The following is a 20,583-nucleotide window of genomic DNA, read 5'->3' on the forward strand; positions in this document are numbered from 1 at the left end:
ACACGCTTTCTATTATAGGTGATCCTCTCTACCAGCGTTGGAGCAGGAGTATGAGTCTATCATCCCGTTCAGCCACATCAACACACGATGGTGTATCCACCAAGAGCTCAATCACCTCAGCCGTCGTGTGGAAGACCAACGGGCAACGGTACAGTTCGATAAGTCATCCCTGAAAAAAAAGCCGAAGTATCCAGCTCAAAAATTCAACGAGGCAAAGCGGGTCATGTCCGATCTGACCGAGATTTTGCAGAGCATGGGCTCGGATCGGTTCGACAGGTGCTTAACAGCACTAAAACTGTTCCAAGACACGTGTGCCGAGGGGCAAGTACCTGGTATCATCGCTCAGAAGCAAGCTGTAGCGCCACCCGCTAGGACTACGTTGCTCCCAGCTGCGTATAATATCGATTCGGAGTCTGAAGTGCCGACAATCGGTGCATTTACGGCGCTGTTGTCCGAGCATTCACTATTTGCTGGCAATACTCGTGGTCTCGGTGTGATGGAATCAGTCCCCCAAACTAGCAACCTCGCACAACAGGAGGGATGCGGGTTCACCTTGTCAAAAGCGTCGAAAGCGCGTGGTAAAAGCAAAGCTAGCCAAAAGCGCGACGTCAAGCGCAGTGGACGAGTGACCGAAGCCAAGAAGGCAGCTGATATATTCGCAAGGGGGGTTACAACTAAATCATCACTCGCGGACCTACAAGTACTGATGCATCAGCAATACTCGTACATGTTGTGCTTTTCAGTGGTAAGTAGCATCATGGTATTGATTTAGCCGGCGTGTTTATTTACAAAAACTTGTTGGTTATCAATTAGTTTGAAGGCTTCAGACGAGTAGAGCTTCCAAAAGGGTTGGTAGAAGTTACATTCAAGGATCACGGGTTTGAATGTATCGATGTCGACTTTATTCTGGACCAAGATGGCGTCCATCGATGCAAGTCGGCGATAGAAGATTTTGTCGAAGAATTCAACTTAGCTCCGATAGACGACGACGAACTTGCCGAGCTTGTTGTGTACGCTGACGGCAGTGAAGTTTTTCAAGCGACCCAGATCTCAGTTAAGGACAAGTTCTACAAGGTTTCATCTCAGATGAAAAAAAGGTGGAGTTCGCAATGGATTGGGCCTCGAGTCTCTCGGAATCGATATTCAGGGGGGTCATGAAGGGCTTCGACGAGTTTACCACGAGCGGCAAGGTAACCTACCTAACCTGTTGACTCAAAAGCCTGTGCACTACATATATTATGTTTGTGTTAGAACGAACACAATCTTGCCCTCGGATACTGCAGACTGACAGAGTCCCGAATAGCCGGAGAACCATTCTTTGGGGTCAACGTGATGGAATTTTGCAGCAGCAAATGGCTGAATTCATCGTGCATGCTGGTGGCAGTGGAATACCTACGAAGACAATTTCCACAAGTTGGATTCGTTTGCCCAACCTTCACCCAACTGACACCTGAAAACCCTGCAGCCAGATTGGCGGATGCACTGCTTTCAGCACCTTACGAATGGCAACATCGTTGCCGGCGTCTTGTTTGCGACTCACAATCACTGGACATCCTTCATCTACTTCCCATTCGGCATTCCGATTTCGAAACACAGAATCCATAACGGAGGCGACCGATGTGGCAACAGGCCGACCTGTATCCTCTACGACTGTGGAAAGGATCACTACGCTGAGACAAAAGCACTGGTTGGCGGGTTGCTGAGCAACCAAGGTCATTCAGACATTCTTTTCGTTACTGATACGATGGCGAGGCACTTCGATGGATACAACTGCGGTCCTTTGTCTCTCCTATTCCTAGAAGTTCACCTCGGTGACTCTAGTTTGTGGACAGGTAATCTAAAAGCGTCACTCGAGTATTATAGACTGCGCTACCTTCGCCACTCGCTGGCCTTACTAAATGAATAAATTGGCTTTTGTATCTTGATTCAAGTACCCAAGAACGACACACCTTTTGCTGAGGGGCATTTGTACCAGTAGTTAATACATTTGAAGCAATCCTGGGTATGATAAGTGGTCATACACATATCGCTTCCGTGACAAGAATGCGTGGTGGATGCGTCTAGCATACCACAATACGGATTCGACTGACATAACATTACTTCCTAATAGTCGCCTTGGGCTCAGCGTGTGATAGAATTCACACGAAGAACACTAATAACCGTACCTACGTCCATATCATCCGTCTTCAGACAAAATGTTCTGTCCGTCTAGCCACAGCCGTAGTGAGCCCATGTGCTGTTGTTTGGGCAACATCCGGAGTGTACGAAGCGATTGCGTGAAAGCAGCGTGAGCACTAGATACTCTCTCCTTTACCAAAGCTGGGATATATCGCCGACCCCCTCCCCTTTAAGCGAATCGTTCTTTATGATATGGCGACATGTATTGTGGTTTTCAGCGATTTTGGCAATCCCGGGCTCTCCGATCCCGAGATAGGGTGTCCGGAATAGCGGACAGCTCCGATACAGCGAAGAGGATAGCCCCAAAATGATGTATGGGGCTAGGGCTATAGAGCCAGCCAGCTCCGGTTTAGCCAGCACCCTATACTTTTGCCGCTTTCCAGCGGCAGAAGTGAGAGGCGTTTCTCGTTCACCCAGCGTCGTATTTGCCTTGCTTGACCCCGTGATTCCGAGTTGCGGTCCATGCATGGTTCCGTCAAATATATAGCAATTTGGGCTGGTATTAGCACGTGTGTTCTTATGCGCCCTCAACAAGGACGGTGTAAATGCCATACACAGCGCCATGCACCAGCAAGCAAGCAACAATGGCCCCCTGACGTTTAGCCTCTTCTGAGTACCTTACAGCTAAATATGCAACTGATCGCAAGACCATTATTGACTTTGTTTGTCGAGGATGTTGCGTAAGTATATTGTGAGGGTTACCCAGCAACTAAAACGACTGCAACGACCGCAATGCATGCGTAGGTTGCACGAAGCCATCGCTACTAACTAGACGAGTTACCGCTGGGGCTCACGTCAGCAGTATCGCGCACTGCTCGTACACAGCGCACCAAATAACCAGAAACGTCAGAGATAAGCGATGCCAGCCTTACTGCCAGTACACACGTACCCTGAGCAAGTCCCCTCGACGAGAGGAGCGTACACACACAGCGACGGCGCACTGCATACCACCTTCGGTCACTTTGCTGACTGGCAGGGACCTGGGAGCTCCGATTTGGGCCTCAAGATAGAGTGCCCTAACACTTTAACGAGCTCGTTTTAGCAAAACGGGCCCCTCTAAGATGAGTAGCTAAAACGGGCGGCAAAAAAGTTGAAAACCACAATAGAAGAATTGCACTTTAGACGAGACTTCGCCCGCTGTCGCGCAATCCAGGACTCTGACAACTCCAACGGGGGATATGAGTTATTACATCAATGACTCGTTCCGAGCACTTGCCATAGCGTAATAGGTCCTAACTACCGGACAAGAGGCCACATATCGCGGTGGAAATGTGGTTTCAAAGGGTACCAATGGGCCAATGGTTAGTGGAAGACGAAGTTTATGACGCCTTACTTGCTTGGATTTATTAATACCAACTTATTCATAAGATAATTTGTTGAATCATCAAGAGTGTTGCAACGGCTTAGAAAAAAACCGTCCTGCACTTGTCAAGTGATGCCGTGTGTACTCAGTCTACTTTTTTCCTATTTCTCTAACCTGAAGATGCCACGTGTACTTTACAATGCTAGTACTGTACTGATTAAAAAGCAGCACTAGCCATCGCGCAGTCCAGCATCAACTTATCTAACGAGGTAACCATTTTCGCCCAAGCTTCCCGGTCATTTTCCTGTAACATCTCACCAAATTCACACCGTGTAGCCTCACTGACAGAAGATGCGTAGTACATCGGTGCTCGTCGACGACACGTTGCCACAACGGTACCGGGCTCTGCCGTCTCCGTCGAAGGGTACAACCACGTCCAGCCCGTCTCGTCTTGACGCATCCCGCTAAATAATCCTTGGCCCTCCGAAACAAGTTTCCACGTGAATGCAATGCGTTCTTCCTCGAAGAAGCGACAGAAGACCAGTCGCTGCCGCACTTGCACCACTTCGCCGGTACTGAGCTTGAACTTGTCGCTAAACGCTACGGCGTAAGTGCTTTCTGGGTCCTTGACGTCCTCATAACGCTTAAAATTGGTCTTCGCAGCGTGGTAAAGATCTGATACGTCCCAAAGGGAGGAAACCAGTTTCGTACAGCGAATAAGGCTGCACCTCTTTGGTCAATCGCTGGAGGTATTTGAGTTCTCCATCCGACTCGCGTCTCTGCTCTGATCTCAAGTTTGTGTTCGTCTCCACCTCATTGAAGCTGCAACTCTTCAGCACTTCCTCCGCGCGCGCATAGTTCGCCTGTAGCTCTCGAATGCACGCTTTAAAGAACGCAGGCTCATCCACTTTTGGACTGGTCCTGGTAAGAGGAAACCTCTTAGTCAACGCGAAGGCGCTTGCGCGCGATGCTAATCAGCGTGTCAATGTAAGTTGCTTGAGTGTTGACAGCAGCCACGCGTTGCCGCTGTTCTGCTTCCGCGAGTTGCCGTCCTGCACGCTAAACGATTTCCACTAGTAATAGACTGGTGTACGGGATGCTTCGAGCCTCGCCTCCCTCGCTAGACGGATTTGTTGTTGGGCGCTCCCTTCGTCCTTGTTGATGCTTCGAACACTGGTGTCGGACGCGGATTGAGCAGAGACTGGTGACTCGCCCGTGAGTTCTGGCAGAACGTGTAGGTCGTCGGCGTTGAAGACGGCATGGAGGATTTCATCAAAATTATCCAATGTGAGGTTGACGTCAGTGAAGCCGTGGTCTACTGGGGATGACGGGACCATTCGTCCTCCGGTCTTGAGGTGAGGTGCGATGTGACGTGCTCAACCGGCGTCTGCGAAAAAAAACGCAAGTGAGCACATCTCAGTAGTGAGCGGCTCACTGTGAGCCCATCTGCTCGACATCTGGACCGCACGGTAGAGGTTCAGCGTGAGCACATTGGGTTCGCTCTTCCGATCGCGGTTAAATTTTTATTTCGAGCCAGAGAAGAACAGCAGAGGCAGCTGAGAGCGGCGGTGGTCGGCAGAGCCCGGCTCATCCATCAGATGAATACGTTGCTGCAACGACCTGACACTCAACAACAGAAGCTGGGAGAGAGTGAAGAGCAGCACAACGGATCGGTCCTGTTCAAGACGCTGCTGGGGGAGCTGGGCGAACTGTACGTGCAAACGGACCGGATCCTGGGGGAGAAGGTGTTCAAGGTGACTTCCCCGCTGGTCTACAAGCCGACGAGGACTTACAGGCAAGGCGTCGAGTTTTTTGAGAACACTGATGCGACCGTGGTTCCGTTTGGCTTTGAGCAAACTTGCCGCGCCGTGTCGTTGCTCATGATGACAGATCCAACAGTTGCTCGGTGTGGGAAAGAAGTCCAAGAGCCTCCTAATACTGTCACGGTGAAGTACCAGATCAAGAGTCAGTTGAAACCAGGCGAGAGCTACAAGTTGATGGTGTATGCCGCGGTGCGAAGGTATCGAGAACCGGGGCGGATGGTGTTTGTGTGGCGAGCCCTTCAAGAAGGACTAAGCACTCTATCTGGATATCACGCGAACGAAACAGGTTGGCTCGTTCTGCGTCCACATCTTGGGGGCTGCGTCATGGAAAGTTACGTTCGCTTGGTGCCTGCAAGTGTTGGGGACGCTGCTAGATGCAAGGCGGCCTCTGATCGATTTGCCGAGGTGGTGCTTAAAACAGGTGAGGGCGAAGTGAACGACCTCATGGTTACACTTGAAAAGATGCTGCTGGGAGATACAAAGTAAGCTGTTAGGTGCACCTTTCACGAGTAGAGCAAACTATCGTTTCGAAAATAAAAGCATTAGATAGAAAAACAAAGTTATGGCGATCTGGACCAAAAACATGTTACTACTACTATATAGGTAAAAATGCTAAGCTTGGTTGCTGAAGCTCAGCGCCAAAGCGTCTTGGGATCTCATTACCAAAGGCACGATTCCCGCTATGTGGCCGAGCCTCTTTCAGCGTCTTCAGCAGACACGGGCAACGCGAGCGCGCGAGAGCACTGTAGACCGCGGGGGTCAAGCTGAGCACGTGCGACCGACTGCAGAGGGCTTCGTGGCGTCGACTTTGGAGGACAATGAGGCGCCGACAGCAGAGGCTGGCAACCAAATGTCGTCAACTACAGCGGCTGCTGCCTTCACGTCGGCAGGGTTAGAGCACGCTGGGACACCAAGCAGAGAGGCCGATGTCTCTGTGCTACGTACCTCTCCGGGGGCAGATTCGGACCAACCAGGAGCCCCCGCGCGCGTTTCGCACCGTTCGACGCCATTTCAACCTACAGAAGACGGCTCTGCTACCGAGGATATGTCTGAGCGCCTGGACAGCGATATTTCGGCCGCTGCAGCGGTTTGCTTGGGCGAGAACTCCAGTCGCAGCGTCGTTGAGACTACAGCGTTCGACTTGACGGGACAAGCCCCACCTCGCACTCGATATACAGGGCATACTTCCCGCTTTGTTGAAGTGGTGAATAAGAAGCCGCCTGCTGCCGTGAAGGATGCTATTGCTAGCTTCCCTGAAATGCCTGGGTTGAAACTGAAGCCACCGTCGGAAAAAGAGACTTCCTACATCTACAAATGGGGAGTCCGCGTTGAAGTTGTCGAGAACGGAAGCCCTGGGTGTCATTGGATATGCTTGGCAGACGAAACCTGCCGACGCCAAGGCACAAATTTCACGCTTTCCTGCAATCGGACCTCGAAACCAGCAAGTCACCTCGCGTCAGTCCACAACGTAGTATCGTTGAGGACGCAGACTCAACAAAATGAGAAGCGGAAGCGGGAAAATGAAATCGAGCGCCTGCGTTCATCGTCTTTATTCAAGAATAACCCGCGCCGATTTGGGCTGCTCGTGGAAGCACTGCGGATTATCAATAACAACCTTCCCTTTCGGTTTGGTGAGTACAAGGAGTCGCGAATCGTGGAGGCTCTACTCAAGAAAGAGAACGTACAGACTACTATCAACGCAGCGAAGGTGACACACGCAATTATCGAGCTGTATTCCTGCGCGAAATCTGAAATTGTGTGGATAGCAAGCTGGGGGCGCTTGGTAGCTTTGTGATTATGAGCGACTTCTGGACGTGCTCGGTTATTCACAAGAAGTTCATGGGCATTCGAGTGTACTTTGTCGACTCCAACTGGGAGTTTCGTTCTATACTTCTTGGAGTGAGAAGGTTCTCACCGAGTTACGGCGAGCGCGAGCACGGGATCCAAGGTCCATACAAAGCTTGGACACTCCAGCTTCTCGGTGATTTTGGCTTGACACCACGTAACATTTTTGGCGCAACGAGCGATGCCGGAGGAGACGTGAAGAATTTGCTGAGAAACAAATTGAGCTTAAAATGGGAGTGGTGCATGGCGCACATGGCTCACGCTGCGACCAAGGAAACTTGCGGAATGAACAATGATGCTGAGAGATCTCGCAATCCAAGTATGACCAGGTTAATTACTCGGATCAAGAAAACAATTGCTGACGTCCAGTCGGTTGAAAAGGCCGGAGATCTATTTGCCGCTCTCTGTCGGACGCAGACCAGCACGCCTACCACGCAACTACTCAGCTATACTGCAGGTCGGTTCCTAAGCACCGCAGGATCAATCCAACGAATACTGGAGAAGTGGAACGCTCTTGTCGATTGGTATGATGAACGTGGGAGGCTCGCAGCGCGCCAGAGAACAGCACCACCGGTGTTCCCATTGAAGCACTATCGAGAGGATCTAGTGCAAATAATGTCACTGTTGAAGCCGATTTCGTACATCAAGCGGATATGTCAAGCCGAGAGTCCCAATCAAGTTGAAGTGCTGATGGAGCTGTATCAGATACATTAGTTCTCGATGCCCCCTTTCAAGACTACCGATCGAGGCCTAAGTCTCTCAAATGGATCGCCGCCGATGATCTAACGGAGCTGGCAGCTCGAACGAGACGACTGCTGCGTGATGCGTTTGATTCCCGCTTCTTCTGTCGCTACACAAAAGAAGCCTACCTCGAAGATGGAGAGTTCATCTTTGAGTTGCAACAGAGACTGCATCCAGAGTATAAAAACCCAGAAAAATCCCTCAACGCAATAGTGACCCAGCTGTACAAGGAAAAAAAAACGAAGGACGATGTCATACCGTTGATGGTCAACCGTGTCAACGAGGCTATCACGACAAGGATGCGTGCGTTAGCGGAACAGGTCGCTGCAACTATGGACAATAGCTCGGTTCCGACTGCCGACTCTGTTGAAGATGACCCGGAGCCACCGCTAAGTGGGATTCGCGCGCGATTTGGAGCTCGCGCTACGTTTCGTCAAGTTCCGATCCAGCCGGATCGCGTCGGTCAAGAGCTTCGAAACTGGGAGCTCGATCAGTCTACGATGGGGCCGCTCGAAAATGTGCTTGATTTCTGGAAGCGAATGGAGCATAGCGGTTCCTACAGCATTTTACCCAGATTGGCCAAGATTTTGTACGCTTTACCTGCCTCCTCTGCCCAAATCGAGCGGGACTTCAGCGTATGTGGTGATATGGTGACTTCGCATCGCGGAAGCCTATCCAAGGAAAACGTCGACATGTGTGCTTTTCTGAATCGCAACGAAGAGTATGTCGACATTGCCCAATGCAAAGCGATACCAGATGACGAACTGGACGATCATCGCCCCGACTGTGTGAGCTACGGGTTGGATGCAACACCGCCGAACGATGTGCAAGATGAAATGATAGTTGAAATATTCTCTCAAGCAAGCGTCGAAGAGGAAGAAATGTCATAACCAGTGTCGCGTAGGCAATGTCGCCACAGGTACTTTGCATCAAGGCGAACTTTATAATCGATAATATACATATTTTGCCCAACATCGATTGCATATCTTCCATCTGCAACTACTCCAATACTCAAAGCCGCATTCACAGCCCCAATTCCGCTGCTCCGTCTTCAACTACGCCGGCCAAAGCTCCGTAAGCACCTTCGCCGACCCTCCGGCAACCCCGCCGGCACCTCCGCCGTGAGCTCCCCCAACACGAGTCCCTGCACCAACTCCGCCAGCAGCGCCACCATGTACACGTCCGCCGCCACCATCTCCAGAACCGAATTTGCTTGCATCTCCACATTGAGCAGCACCGCCGGTGAAGACACCACTGACGTCGACTATAGCAGCAGAAACTACACAGACTAACCCAAAACGTACACCGATATCGCCAGTGCCGCACACATTAAGGCTGCGCTGCTACAGTCCATCGCCGGCGCCACGAACAGCAACGACAGCAGCAACCCATCGCGCCCGCGACGTCCCGGCCCCAATAGCTAAACAACAACTGGAATATAAAACAAGTACGTTGATTATGCACTACGCAAGTATGTCAGTAGGAATCCGTGGGGTATGCAGGTAAAAATGTCCATCCAGTGCAAGACTAGTTATGCTTTTCGATAGGGGGCATCGTTAGCATTCCATAAACATATTGTTAGAAATGCGGATGAAATCTCATGAAACCCAAATACGCTTATCCTTACCAAAACTTCCACCGACTTTCGCTTCACCTTTAGGTGGTCATCCGTGCAGTGCAGTATCAAATCGACGTGCCGCTAGCTCTGAACGGCGCTTGACTTCTTTTTGGGCTTGGGCGATCGTCCGTTCAAGCTTGTCACTGCGTCGAGATAGTACTTTAGGCTTTCTTGGCATTGACTTGCTTTCGGCATTTCGAGATGAAACCGGTTGGACTGGAGGAGCGGTTGGGCTTGACGCAACGGTTAACGCGCGACGCAGCTCTGCTTGAACACGCGTTGCAATACGGTCTGTCTGCTCATCTTGGGCACGCTGTTGTTGCTTCGCTAGATCATTCAAGTGGCCAACAATAGCCGAAGCAATATCCTTTTCGCTGTCTGATAACTTGCCGACAGTCGAATCCCCTGTCCGCGGTGTCCGCGGTAGTGCAGGGGGAAATGCCGCCTTGTCCTCTAGTTCCTTCATCCGTGTCTTCAACTCTTCTACTTCGGCGTGAAAGCGTTCAGTGGTGCCCTCAAGTTTGTCCGCAACAGCTTGTGTCGCTTCAGCTTGACGGCGAGATTCGATGATTTTTTCCGCCTGTGCTTTTTGCAACATGGAGCTAAGTCGGTTTTCCATACGTGACTCCACGGCATCTGACTCAGCTTTAGCATACCGCTGTACCTGATCAAGCATGAGGTTGCTATGAACTTCATAGGTTGTCTTCATCTCGTTGCTTAACTTTGAATGAACTTGCTTCAGTAGGCTCGAGAGCCCGGCTCCTTCCTGGGCTCCTAGAAGGTGTGGTCTACTCCCTCTAGTGACTCGCCGAGCTAGAGCTCGATATTTTTTTACGCATATCTATTAATAAGCTTAGTCGAGTTCTGCAGCATGGGATGGAACTGTTCAATAGTCGTCGTATAAAACTCCAATATGTACACCAAAGCGCTTAGGAGCTTACCACGCACAAACTCCAGCCGCGGGGCCCGCTAACGACAGAGTTTGCTAGTCGTAGTTTTGCTAACTTCCAGCTTGATTTGTGGTTCAATAACCGCCGTCGGTCAAATCCAACTCGTCAAGGACCGCGTCAACTGGAACGGATGATTCATTCACACTCCGCACGTGAGTGCATAACAAACAAACAAACACTGTGTCCCAAACTACAGCGAGGATAACTTTTCAATATAATACGCCACTAACTGGAGCCATGGACCCGATTTATTAAGCTGTACACGACAGACAAGCACCTACTGCCTCCACGTTAAAGTTTTTATACGTGGTCAAGATTAAATATCGATACCTTGCAGCGTGTCATCCAGCAGCATCTTGTCCAAGGCAGCAGAAATCTCTTGCATATCTTCGCTAACGGAGTTTTGCAGCACCTGATGGAACTCCCCAGTAGCAGAATCACAGCGATCCGGAGCCTGGAATCTCATTGGGGCCTGACGCACACAAACTCTCACCAGAGTCGAGTCTTCCTCCGTAGCCGGCTGCAGACAAACCCACCCAGTCTCTTCCGACTGTATCCCTCGGAACACGCCTTCACCCTCGGACAGCGTCTTCCACACGAGAATTGTGCGTTTATTCCCCTGGAAGCGACGATGAACGTACCGCTGCAGCACAGAAACTGTCGCCCCATTAGCCAAAGTACGGAGCAAACGAAACCTGACGACCACCGTGTCATTCGGGTCTCCAACGCCGTAAAAATCTCGTCGATCTTGTTGTCTGTGGAACAATTTGGCCAGATTCCACATCGTTCGGTGCGTGTGCTCGTAGCCGTAAGGCTCCGTGAACTGGTTCAGATGCTGGAAGTACTGAACTTCTCCATTGAATTGGCTCCGATGGACTGATGTGGTTACCCCGTCACGGTCGAATTCACCGAGAACGTCGTCAATCTGGGTGTAGCACGCGTTCACCTTGTTCAGCAGAGTATGGTACACGCTCTCGTCGAAGGGAGCACCGGTTGGGCGTGGAGAAACACTCCAGGCGTTGCTTTGGGGCAACGTATTGGGAAGTTGTTCGCACAGTTTCTTGATGTACAGGGCTTGCATCTTGGCTGCGGTGAAGAGCCTCATCTGTTCGGTCTCGGATTGCACTCGCTGGTCACGCTGGAGCATTGCAATGTTTCTCCACGTTGAGTTGGCGAAGGTTTCAGTAGCACCGCCACTGACGTGCTGCAGCTCCTGTAGCTGTCGAGATAACTCATCCACCATCCTGCGTAGAGTATCGCGCTCGCTCTTGAGCCGTCGGTGGTACTGCCGCTTCCGGATCATCTCCTTCTCGCGCCGAGTCTTGCGCTTGGCTAGTTGCGTCTCGCGCTTGACTGGGTTGCTGGTAGGAGTCTCGGTCTTTACGACTTGTTGGGGGGCAAAGGCGTCGAGTACCAAAGACTCGAGTTCAGCGTCGGTTGTAGGGGCTCCGCTCTTCTCTTCGTCCCCGTGTATTGGTCGGAAGGGGGGGAACGGGGTCATTCCCCACAGCGTTGCGTCGGTGGACATCATGGTTGTGCGAGTGGACGCTTTGTTGAGCACTTTGCGCTGTGCAGTGGTGCTTCTTGAACGACAATGGGGAGTGGAAAGACTGGAGAATGACTCCAGCCTGGAGTCCAGCTGCCAGTTTCACAATCGCCCTGGCAACGCGGAAGACAGCTGCGGTTTGGAAGCAGTGATAAGGGCAACAGTCGAATATCACTCCGTGTTAAGCTGAAAATTTCGAGCGCTATTGGGCCAATTGGTTGTTGATTGAAGCGCTCAGTTGTGTCGCTACAGTAGCAATATTTATCTAATTAAGCCTAGGGATGTTGAGCTGGTCCAGGCATCGGCGAGGTATCGCGGACACGACGTGAGAAGTATACTGAAGTCCTTGTGAGTGCTCTCGCCAGTGCTGTGCTTCTTACATTACTTCACTCGGTTTTCGATTTCTCACGGTCACATGGTACTGCTGCCCAACAACATGAGCCCACTGCACTGCATTCGCCACCGATGAAAACTACCTTACCGGTATCTTGAAGGGCGGGTGTCCTGGCTCAACTTGGGCCCAGTACTTTACAGGGTAGTTGGCGACATGTTGAGCCCTGCGCATCGCCATTTGCGATGATGTCAATGACTCGTTTCACGGCTCGAACAAACCTGCACAGTCCACCAAAGGCCAGTCTGTGCGTGGCAAAGCGGCAAAGTCCCACACTGGGATCATCACCTTCGAGAGTAGAAGGTGCCACCTTCTACTCTCGAAAGAAGTGGCGGCAAGTTCATATACAACAAAGGGGAACCCTGGTTCACGGTAGATATACGAGCCAAATACATGAGGTTCTTTAGCCTATGTAGACTTAGTGCGCGACGTCAGCTGCACTTGTTTTTATCGTGGCGGTGATGATGCAGACACGTGAGGTCCTGCCTTCCAAGTGTCTAGTATTGCGTCGCCGATGGCACAACTTACCACCGGCCAAAACATCGAACGAGGCCTGTGCGCCTGTACGAAAACCAACAGACTTTTCATGGCGAAGTCTTGTCGATCAAAATCCGGCGGTTTAATCGAGCGTCCAGGGCTTATACCCTCCGGGCTTGTGGAAACACAATATATCTTGCTCTCTGCATCAGGATTTTTATTCAAGCTAGGACGTGTACTTCGCTTGTGCAAGTTGGTGATTGCGGCACGAGCAGGATATATATTCCAATGTTAGCGCTGCTAACTTACTTAGCTGCAACTAATATTATAGCATGGAGAGAGCGCGAAAAGTTGCACGGTGCAATTTGAAATAATATATAAACGTCACATCCTACTACCTCCCTTCATCACTGACAACTTGTCGTCGGCATCGTCTGTATATACGTTAGCCAACATATATGTGGACAATCATGATAATTCTTCAGCAACGTCGCGCGCTATGATTCGACTGCGGGCTTCTTCGACGCTGAACCACCACCGCGCGATGGGCCATCACGATGAGATGGAGTCCTCAGGTTGGAGTTGCCGGGCAGTCGTTCGCAGAGTTGCCCGATGTACACAGCCTGCATCTTTGCTGCGGCGAATAAACGAGTCTGCTCCTCCTCCGCTTTCTTTCGTTGATCACGCTGGTACTCGGCTAAACCACTCCACGATAACGAACTCTGGGGGCCTGAGCCGTGTTGTTGAGGACATTTGCTCTGCTGTAGCTCTCGAAGCTTCCTAGTTAACTCCTTCGCCGTTTGACGCAAGGAATCCCGCTCGATCTTGACGCGTTGATGATACTGGCGCTTGCGGATCGCCTCCTTCTCCTCCCGAATATTATGCTTCAGTGCTTGTCTTTGCGGCGTGATGGCGCTGAACGCCCGCGAGTCGGTGAATAGTAGTCGCCCTGTTGTTGTTGATAACTGGCTGGGGTGAGAGGGCCGGCCGCCCCTGCCTTCTATCGAGAGAGACCTCGCCAGAGGCACCGTAGTATTCGGGTCCAGCAGAGCTACCACCTCCTCGAAGAGCGCCGCGTCGGTCGGCATTTTTTGGCTAGGGGGATCGTTTTGAAGTGATAGGATTCAGCGACAAACGAGACTGAAGGCGCGGCGGTGGCGGTGCAGCTGACCATTCTCACCATCGCAGAGGGTATGTGCACGCTTACAGTGCAAAGCGTCAGAGTAAACACGCAGCAAAACACCTGGATCCTCCAAGATGGAGGCAGCGTCTGAACGATCCGTCGATCCTGCCGCTCCTTGCGGTCGCTTTACACAGGAGAAAGCAGCGCTGCAGTCATACATTAATAGTGAACTAAAGGACGCGCTGTCGTATACGGTAACTTCAAGCTCCTACACAAGGATAAATCAATAAGTAGGCCAAATCTGCCTCCAATCTGGGGTATTCTGACGCTTGCGGCCAAATCTGCTGGCTTAATAACTAGGGCTTCGCGAAGGCAGGGATAGGATTGGTTAACTCACCTTTGATCGCCATTGATGAACTCAATCCGCTCGCTCCACGGGCATCTCCTGCGCCTGCTTCGCAGCCGCAGAATCTGCCCGACAATGTATCGCCACTATGGTCACGACGTACAACCGATTTCAGAGCAAATCAATGACTAATCTAACTCGACGAATTTGCAAATGAACTGGACCAGCCTCCATCATTCTTGAGAAGTCTAAAACACTCGGTCAATAGACATCACTTACTGTAAATTGACCTAAAGACGTTACCGGTTCATCACCGGTGTCGATTGGAAGAGGGGATATCGCCCGAATTAATCCTGTTTGGGCTGGTCTATCAGCACTTCGTCGCTTCCTATCCCAGTACAAGCAACATAACCGCTGAATGGTCTGTGGTGCCGGATGGCCAGGCCTCGTGTTTCCTCCTTCTCCTCGAGTGGCAGAGCCGGTCACTGACTGAGTGCTGAACGACAGGAGCTTGCTTGAATCTTGATCTTGAAGCTGTCGTGTTGCTCATTGATTGCGATGGATGGGGATAAGCAGGGGGATAACATAGACGTGAGCCTGAATCGAGCTGACAGGTTTCCATGCCGACATCCGGTAATCTGCAGCAATTGACGTCTACCCGTAGGACAAGGAGGTTGGCTGCGCTCAGCGCGCCCGATGTAGGACATTGCACTCCTGGCCTGCTGCCAAGTGTACACGTAGTGCAATGGAGCGGACTGCAAATGGAGTTAACAGCGCTGGCATTTTCGTACCACTCTTTTCGTCTACACTGTACGGCTCATAATGCCATGTCAACATCCCCTCCAGCATCATTTTCGACAACACAAAGCAATGGTACAGTATGCCGTCTGCGTCTTTCTCAACGAAGCTTTGCATCGCGGGGATGGGTTTCACCCATTGAAGGCCTGGGCTTTCCAGTGTGGGCGGTTATTACCGCAGGAACGGAATCCCGGGCACTGTCCGCAGTGTGGCACACGTACGGTGTTTACACAGTCGTCGGGGTGAGTCAGGTTTGAGGCCTTCCACATCGCAAAAGCAACTCAGTTGACTTCTGGTGGTGTCTGCTTGCAGCTGAATGGCTGAGTGAACCGGTATACAGGAAGTAGCGTCACCCTCCGTCTGACTCAGTTGGTCACAGCAGCCAACAATGCATCGGAAGACTTGCATGAGCTCGACCGATACCTGCAGCAGCGCACAACTACCCGTTCTACCATTCTATCGTGTGAACTACTGTATGAAAGCTGGCGCATCCCTTTTCATTTCCCGCCTGTAATATTGGGAAAACGTCAAAAGGTGTATGAATTTGAAACGTTTTGTCAAAAGCGGTTAACTCGTGTCATTAGGTGTATGCTAGGTTGTCGGTAGGACAGTCTGTGTATGTGGCTCCAAGCGCACTAAGGTGCATGATAAAGCTGCATCAGCAACGAATGCGGTGACTGGTGTGTGGGCTTAGATCCCAATCCATAAAACCCGGGGTTAGGAAGGCTTCTACCTGATGCAACTAGCCCGGTTCGTGGTGTCCATGACTTTGATAGCGAATTGTACGTACAATGAACGTCGTTATCCATGTAGCCAGGCCTCAGCGTTGCCACAGTTCTACAATACCTACACTCTCCCCCGGTTGGGGGCTCTCACTAGAGCTCCTTCACCTCCAAAATTCAGATGCAAAACCTACCTAGTATAGCCATGCTATATACGCTTGCGGTTTGCGTTGGTAGTTCCTTGTAGCTACAATTGCGAAGTTGTCGAGTACAGTTGCTCTATATGCTATTATTAGTTGACCGTGTTCGCTACGAGCGTGTCGTTAATAAACTACTGTGCTTGGAAGCTCGATCCTGGGTCTGTATGACCCGACCTCGGGTCCTCGGCCGAAATACCGCGGCAACCAAAACGTGTGTCAGTAAGTGTATGATGAGACATGACGCCCACGACCACTACACCTATTGACAAACGTTTTCCCAACGCATACACCTTTTGGCGATTTCCCTGTAATATTAGATTATACGCCGATTTCGTGTTTGTGTGCCCTGCGATGTTGTCCACAAGTATCTTCCAGCTTCCTTGAGCGGAAGCAGTGTTGCTACTCCACATTTGCTAGGACTAGCCATGCCGCACTTAAAACTATCCACAATGACGCCAAGCGCTCCCCATCGGCTCCGCTGGTTGTCGTCCCTGTGTTGATCGTGGCTATGCCCCCAGTGCTCAAACCACTGCTGCTGCTGTTGCTGCTGCTTGAGTAGGAGGCGCTTGCACTTTTACCAGAGGAATTTGTCGTCGAAGTATCTCCACTATCATCCGGGTAGTCGTCGCTTCCAACCGATACGCTGCCGTCTCCAGTGTCAGTACTGCTGTCGCTGTTAACCAGCTCCTCCGTCAGTAGAATTCTACTCGGATCGTCGACTTCGCATACTACCAGTGGGTCAGGACACGTGATGGTTCCTGTGAAACCTGGTACTGACAGCGTCTCCTCCTTCTTGGTGCAGTTGACGCTCACGGTGTCGCTCGAATTACTACGCGGAAAGGTCAGCTCAACAACCGTCGAGGTAGAATCCCCTACGCATCGCATCGCGTAGCAGCCCGACTGTCTGGCTGGACTTATCCCCCAGCTCGTAGAATCCACACTCCGCAGTGACGTCGCGGTACACCTGCAGGTGGGGCAGTACGTCTCGCCGAACGCGTTGATACTGGTATCGCCGAGCTTGAGTAGATTCGTCGAGATGGTACAGTCTCCATTCGCGTATCCAACGTTCAATGGGCAGAAGTCTGCGAACATATTGACCCCTCCCTTCTTCGGGTCGTTCGGGAAGTACTGGTATTCTTCCGGGATTGTCTGCTCCTTGGTACTTAACGAGCATATCGAGCGTGACATTGCGTCCACCGAGCAGCCTCGGAAGTCACTGGAGCTGCAGAAGTGGTCTGCTGCTATGGGGACTTGGGTGGACGGATTCACGCACTTTTTGGTTGCGAAGCCGCATCCTTTCTTCCGGCCGAAGTGCATGATCTCGGACATCGAGGCGTTAACTCGATACCAGCCCGAATCAGCGAAGAACGCGAGCGTGAGGGCACTGAAGACGTTGCGGTAGCTGTCTACTGGCGTCATGTACTCGGGTTCAAAGAGGCGTTCTTCCCAGTGAGAGCCCAAGCAGCCTCCGTCCTGCGACTCGACCTCGGCGCCGTCCAGCCTCGAGCAGTTGAAATGGTCCTGCACAAACGCACGGACTCGCGGAGTCACCATCTTGGCTACAACGTGGCCTCGCTCGGTTGAATATGTGATCGTTGTGTCCGCAGGCTCCACGTAGTAGTCGATCTCCTTGCCGTTCGGACACGTGCCCACAGAAAATGTCGGCGGATTTCCCTGTTCGTCTCTTGGTGTCCGCGGGTTTCCGTCTTCGTCTCGCATCAGAGGGAAGAAGCGAGCGGAGAAGCCCAAAGCGTGAGTGAACTCGTGGAGTGCAGTGGACACCTGACGCTCGAACGCTGAGGCCGCGGTGCTGATCTGCAGCGGACAAAAGTTGACCGTACCGAACGTCGGTCGGTCGTACTGGTCTTGCTGACACGTCGACGCGTACGCGAGCGTGCTCCCGCTCTCGCAGTTGGCTGTGCTTTCAGCTCGCACGTAGATCATAAAGTCGGAGTTTGGGACGCCCGTTCCTGCTGGAGAAATGGTACACTCGTCGTTCGTGCAGCCATTTGACGTGCATTTGTCGCAGTACCTTACGGGCGCGAAGTGATCGTCCGGTATCGGCATTTCCAGGCAGTATTCCTTATCAGAGATGGAATGGCACACTGGCGGCGTGGTGGAGTATCTGCTGGTGCAGAATCGCTCGGCGAACAGGTTGCCGCTGACCGGAACGACTCGAAGAGCTCTGCTAACACGCTGGATAGCCTCGTCAACGACTTCGAATATCCGGGCGCGGGCGGCGTCTGTGAGGTTGTTTAGACTGGAATTGTCGTAGTATGGAGTCATGCGGATGGGTTGATAGATCGCATCGTCGAGTTGTCGGGTGGAACCTTGTACGATATCTTCACTGCGCAGACGGCGTTTCCGTTCACTCACTTGGAATGGGTGGTTGTCGTCGTAGTTCTGAGCTGCTGTCACGAATTTGTGGTCGAGCGAGTCGTGGATGCAGCTCTCCACCAATTGAACCAAACAGAAGACGAGAAACAACGCTACAGTGCATTTTAGTGGCGAGCAAAGCTGCATGATCCTGGTAGGTCTTGCACTTGGTCTCGGCAGCTATTCGCTGGTCGGAATATGAAGTGGAGTTCGGCCGAAGAGTGCATGGTGCCGACTCTGCTGCTTCAGACGTAGATCAACGTATTACACGGACGGAAAGGCTATCTTTGTGCGGATCACCGAGGTGCTCGTATCTAAACTGGGTAGTTGAAGCACTGGTTCCTAAAACTGTGCTTTTCACTCAACGGTGCAGGCAGGCAGACAGACAAACTAAGCTCTCCATCTTTAGTGCTCGTCGAGACGAAGTCTCCTTTTCAACTACCGACTGGACAAGCCTCGACACTCTTGATACGCACCTTGCGTGAATCAACCGACGAGATCTCGACCGCTTTATCATTTCCGACAACACTTATCCTGTATTGGATGTACGCCACAATGTGTGCAGTCCTCTCAAAGGATCAACAATTTCATCCAAGTAGCTCCTTGTATTGCGCCGACCCAATACGCTCGCTCCAAGTCTGCAACGATAGGATTGTACACAGTTCCGCAGAGTCTGCACACAACTATGTGCTGGATATTTTTCTTCACTGTATCAGGAGCATACATTCCTGACCAAAACTGCGACACAAAAAAGTGGCACAGGACTAAACATTTGCAATATAGCGGACCAATCCGCGCTCGCCTCACCTTCTCTTCCGGCCAGCCATGGACTACCACCTCCTGCACGACGTGAGCGGCTTCCTGTCGGCCCAAGGCGCTATTGCAGACCCCGGCCACAGCCTCAAGCTGGAAGAAGTGGACAGCCAGCAGCTACTGGCCGACACGGAGGCGCTGCTGCAGTCACTTCATAGCGCTACTTCGGTCCAGACCAAAGGCGCAAAGACACAAATATTGAGAAGCGAGACCAAAATAAAGTCCAAGCAAGACATCGCCAAAGAGAAGGCCGGCCAGCGTCGAGACGCCTACCGCAAGCGCCTTAAGGTGGAATGGGCAACTTTACGGCAACAAGACGTCGAATTGAGTCAAGAGTTGGCCAAATTGCAGCAACTCAAGAGGCAACAAGCAACTCAAAGTGCTCCAGAAGACTCATTAGCTGCTGGAGCATGGAGAGCAATCGCTATGAGGCAGTACGAGAGCAGAATGGAGGCTGAAGCTCTACAGAAGAGGCTCCGAGCTGCAGTTAACAGCCGAGCGGTGATGATCCAAGATTTGGAGACACTTTTGAGGAAAAGAGTGCGGGAAGTCGAAACTTTGACTTCCGTAGAAGACGTTCCAGAACTTTTCGAGAAGAAGGCGAGGCTCGGGACCAAAGACGCCATGCTCTACAATACCTACTTTGAAAATCTGGACGCCCTTTACGAGATGAGCGGCGAAGTTTTCCAACAAGTTGGAGCCACGCCGACGCCTGGCGGGATTTTGAGTGGAGAGCCGAAGAGGAAAATGGACGGCGACTCGGAGTACTTTGAGACCATGGGGGTGGGTAGAGTGCCCTTCAGCTTCCAGCGGACGTGTGACGCAGTGTGGGAATTGGCGTCTGTGCCGCATCGACAGGACGGACGAAAAGTGTATGACGGGCTGCCGGATCCGGAGAACTCGTTGGCGCTGCAGTTTTGCTCCCCGCTTCGAAGAAACAGCGGGGAAGAGTTCAATCTGCGGACGTATCATGTTTCGCGACGGTATATTGAGAAGGAGAGGATGGTGGTGGTCTGGCGAGCGCTTTCTGAGGCGGATGGAGAGTTCCCCGGATTGAACTCGGACGAGACGGGATGGTGTATCGTGCATGCACCGACAAATGGTGCGGACCCGTCGACGACGCTGGTGCAGGCTTGCATTCGCTTAGTGCCCATGCACTTTCAGGATGGAAACTCGGACAAGGAGGGGAAGATCGACCAGTTTATGGAACTTTTGGTCAAAACTGGCGTGGAAGACAATCAAGAGATCGAGCGCATGATGGAGAGACTCTTGCTGGACGACGCACTCGCTACGGACGGACTGGAAGTCGACGAGAACGGCGACTTGGCTTCGT

The 20,583-nt window shown here is 51.8% G+C and overlaps 9 protein-coding genes across 9 annotated transcripts; 4 read left to right on the forward strand and 5 right to left on the reverse strand.

The window, feature by feature from the left end:
• Window positions 1-3,698: 3,698 nt before the first annotated feature.
• On the reverse strand, window positions 3,699-4,818 carry PHYSODRAFT_305828 (hypothetical protein; the record flags this gene model as incomplete). Its single annotated transcript, XM_009537372.1, has 3 exons — window positions 3,699-4,156; window positions 4,182-4,451; window positions 4,575-4,818. The coding sequence occupies 3 exons, from the start codon at window positions 4,816-4,818 to the stop codon at window positions 3,699-3,701; spliced, it is 972 nt and encodes a 323-aa protein (XP_009535667.1).
• Window positions 4,819-5,019: 201 nt separating this feature from the next.
• PHYSODRAFT_525641 (hypothetical protein) lies at window positions 5,020-5,790 on the forward strand (the record flags this gene model as incomplete). The annotated part of the gene is made up of 1 exon (XM_009537373.1): window positions 5,020-5,790. A coding segment is annotated over one exon (771 nt), but the record flags the coding sequence as incomplete, so codon positions are not given.
• A 772-nt stretch (window positions 5,791-6,562) lies between these two features.
• Window positions 6,563-7,099, forward strand: PHYSODRAFT_524949 (hypothetical protein; the record flags this gene model as incomplete). Its single annotated transcript, XM_009537374.1, has 1 exon — window positions 6,563-7,099. The coding sequence occupies one exon, from the start codon at window positions 6,563-6,565 to the stop codon at window positions 7,097-7,099; it is 537 nt and encodes a 178-aa protein (XP_009535669.1).
• Window positions 7,100-8,033: 934 nt separating this feature from the next.
• On the forward strand, window positions 8,034-8,780 carry PHYSODRAFT_525767 (hypothetical protein; the record flags this gene model as incomplete). Its single annotated transcript, XM_009537375.1, has 1 exon — window positions 8,034-8,780. A coding segment is annotated over one exon (747 nt), but the record flags the coding sequence as incomplete, so codon positions are not given.
• A 774-nt stretch (window positions 8,781-9,554) lies between these two features.
• PHYSODRAFT_305831 (hypothetical protein) lies at window positions 9,555-10,217 on the reverse strand (the record flags this gene model as incomplete). The annotated part of the gene is made up of 1 exon (XM_009537376.1): window positions 9,555-10,217. One exon carries the CDS (start codon window positions 10,215-10,217, stop codon window positions 9,555-9,557), a length of 663 nt encoding a protein of 220 aa, XP_009535671.1.
• Window positions 10,218-10,792: 575 nt separating this feature from the next.
• On the reverse strand, window positions 10,793-11,773 carry PHYSODRAFT_365128 (hypothetical protein; the record flags this gene model as incomplete). Its single annotated transcript, XM_009537377.1, has 1 exon — window positions 10,793-11,773. A coding segment is annotated over one exon (981 nt), but the record flags the coding sequence as incomplete, so codon positions are not given.
• Window positions 11,774-13,369: 1,596 nt separating this feature from the next.
• Window positions 13,370-13,960, reverse strand: PHYSODRAFT_339421 (hypothetical protein; the record flags this gene model as incomplete). The annotated part of the gene is made up of 1 exon (XM_009537378.1): window positions 13,370-13,960. One exon carries the CDS (start codon window positions 13,958-13,960, stop codon window positions 13,370-13,372), a length of 591 nt encoding a protein of 196 aa, XP_009535673.1.
• Window positions 13,961-16,460: 2,500 nt separating this feature from the next.
• PHYSODRAFT_318808 (Leishmanolysin M8 metalloprotease) lies at window positions 16,461-18,128 on the reverse strand (the record flags this gene model as incomplete). The annotated part of the gene is made up of 1 exon (XM_009537379.1): window positions 16,461-18,128. The coding sequence occupies one exon, from the start codon at window positions 18,126-18,128 to the stop codon at window positions 16,461-16,463; it is 1,668 nt and encodes a 555-aa protein (XP_009535674.1).
• Window positions 18,129-19,265: 1,137 nt separating this feature from the next.
• Window positions 19,266-20,582, forward strand: PHYSODRAFT_549705 (hypothetical protein; the record flags this gene model as incomplete). The annotated part of the gene is made up of 2 exons (XM_009537380.1): window positions 19,266-19,418; window positions 19,461-20,582. A coding segment is annotated over exon 2 (906 nt), but the record flags the coding sequence as incomplete, so codon positions are not given.
• Window position 20,583: the final 1 nt, after the last annotated feature.

The sequence above is a fragment of the Phytophthora sojae genome (genome assembly GCF_000149755.1).
Source record: "Phytophthora sojae unplaced genomic scaffold PHYSOscaffold_10, whole genome shotgun sequence".
Taxonomy (NCBI): Eukaryota; Oomycota; class Peronosporomycetes; order Peronosporales; family Peronosporaceae; genus Phytophthora; species Phytophthora sojae.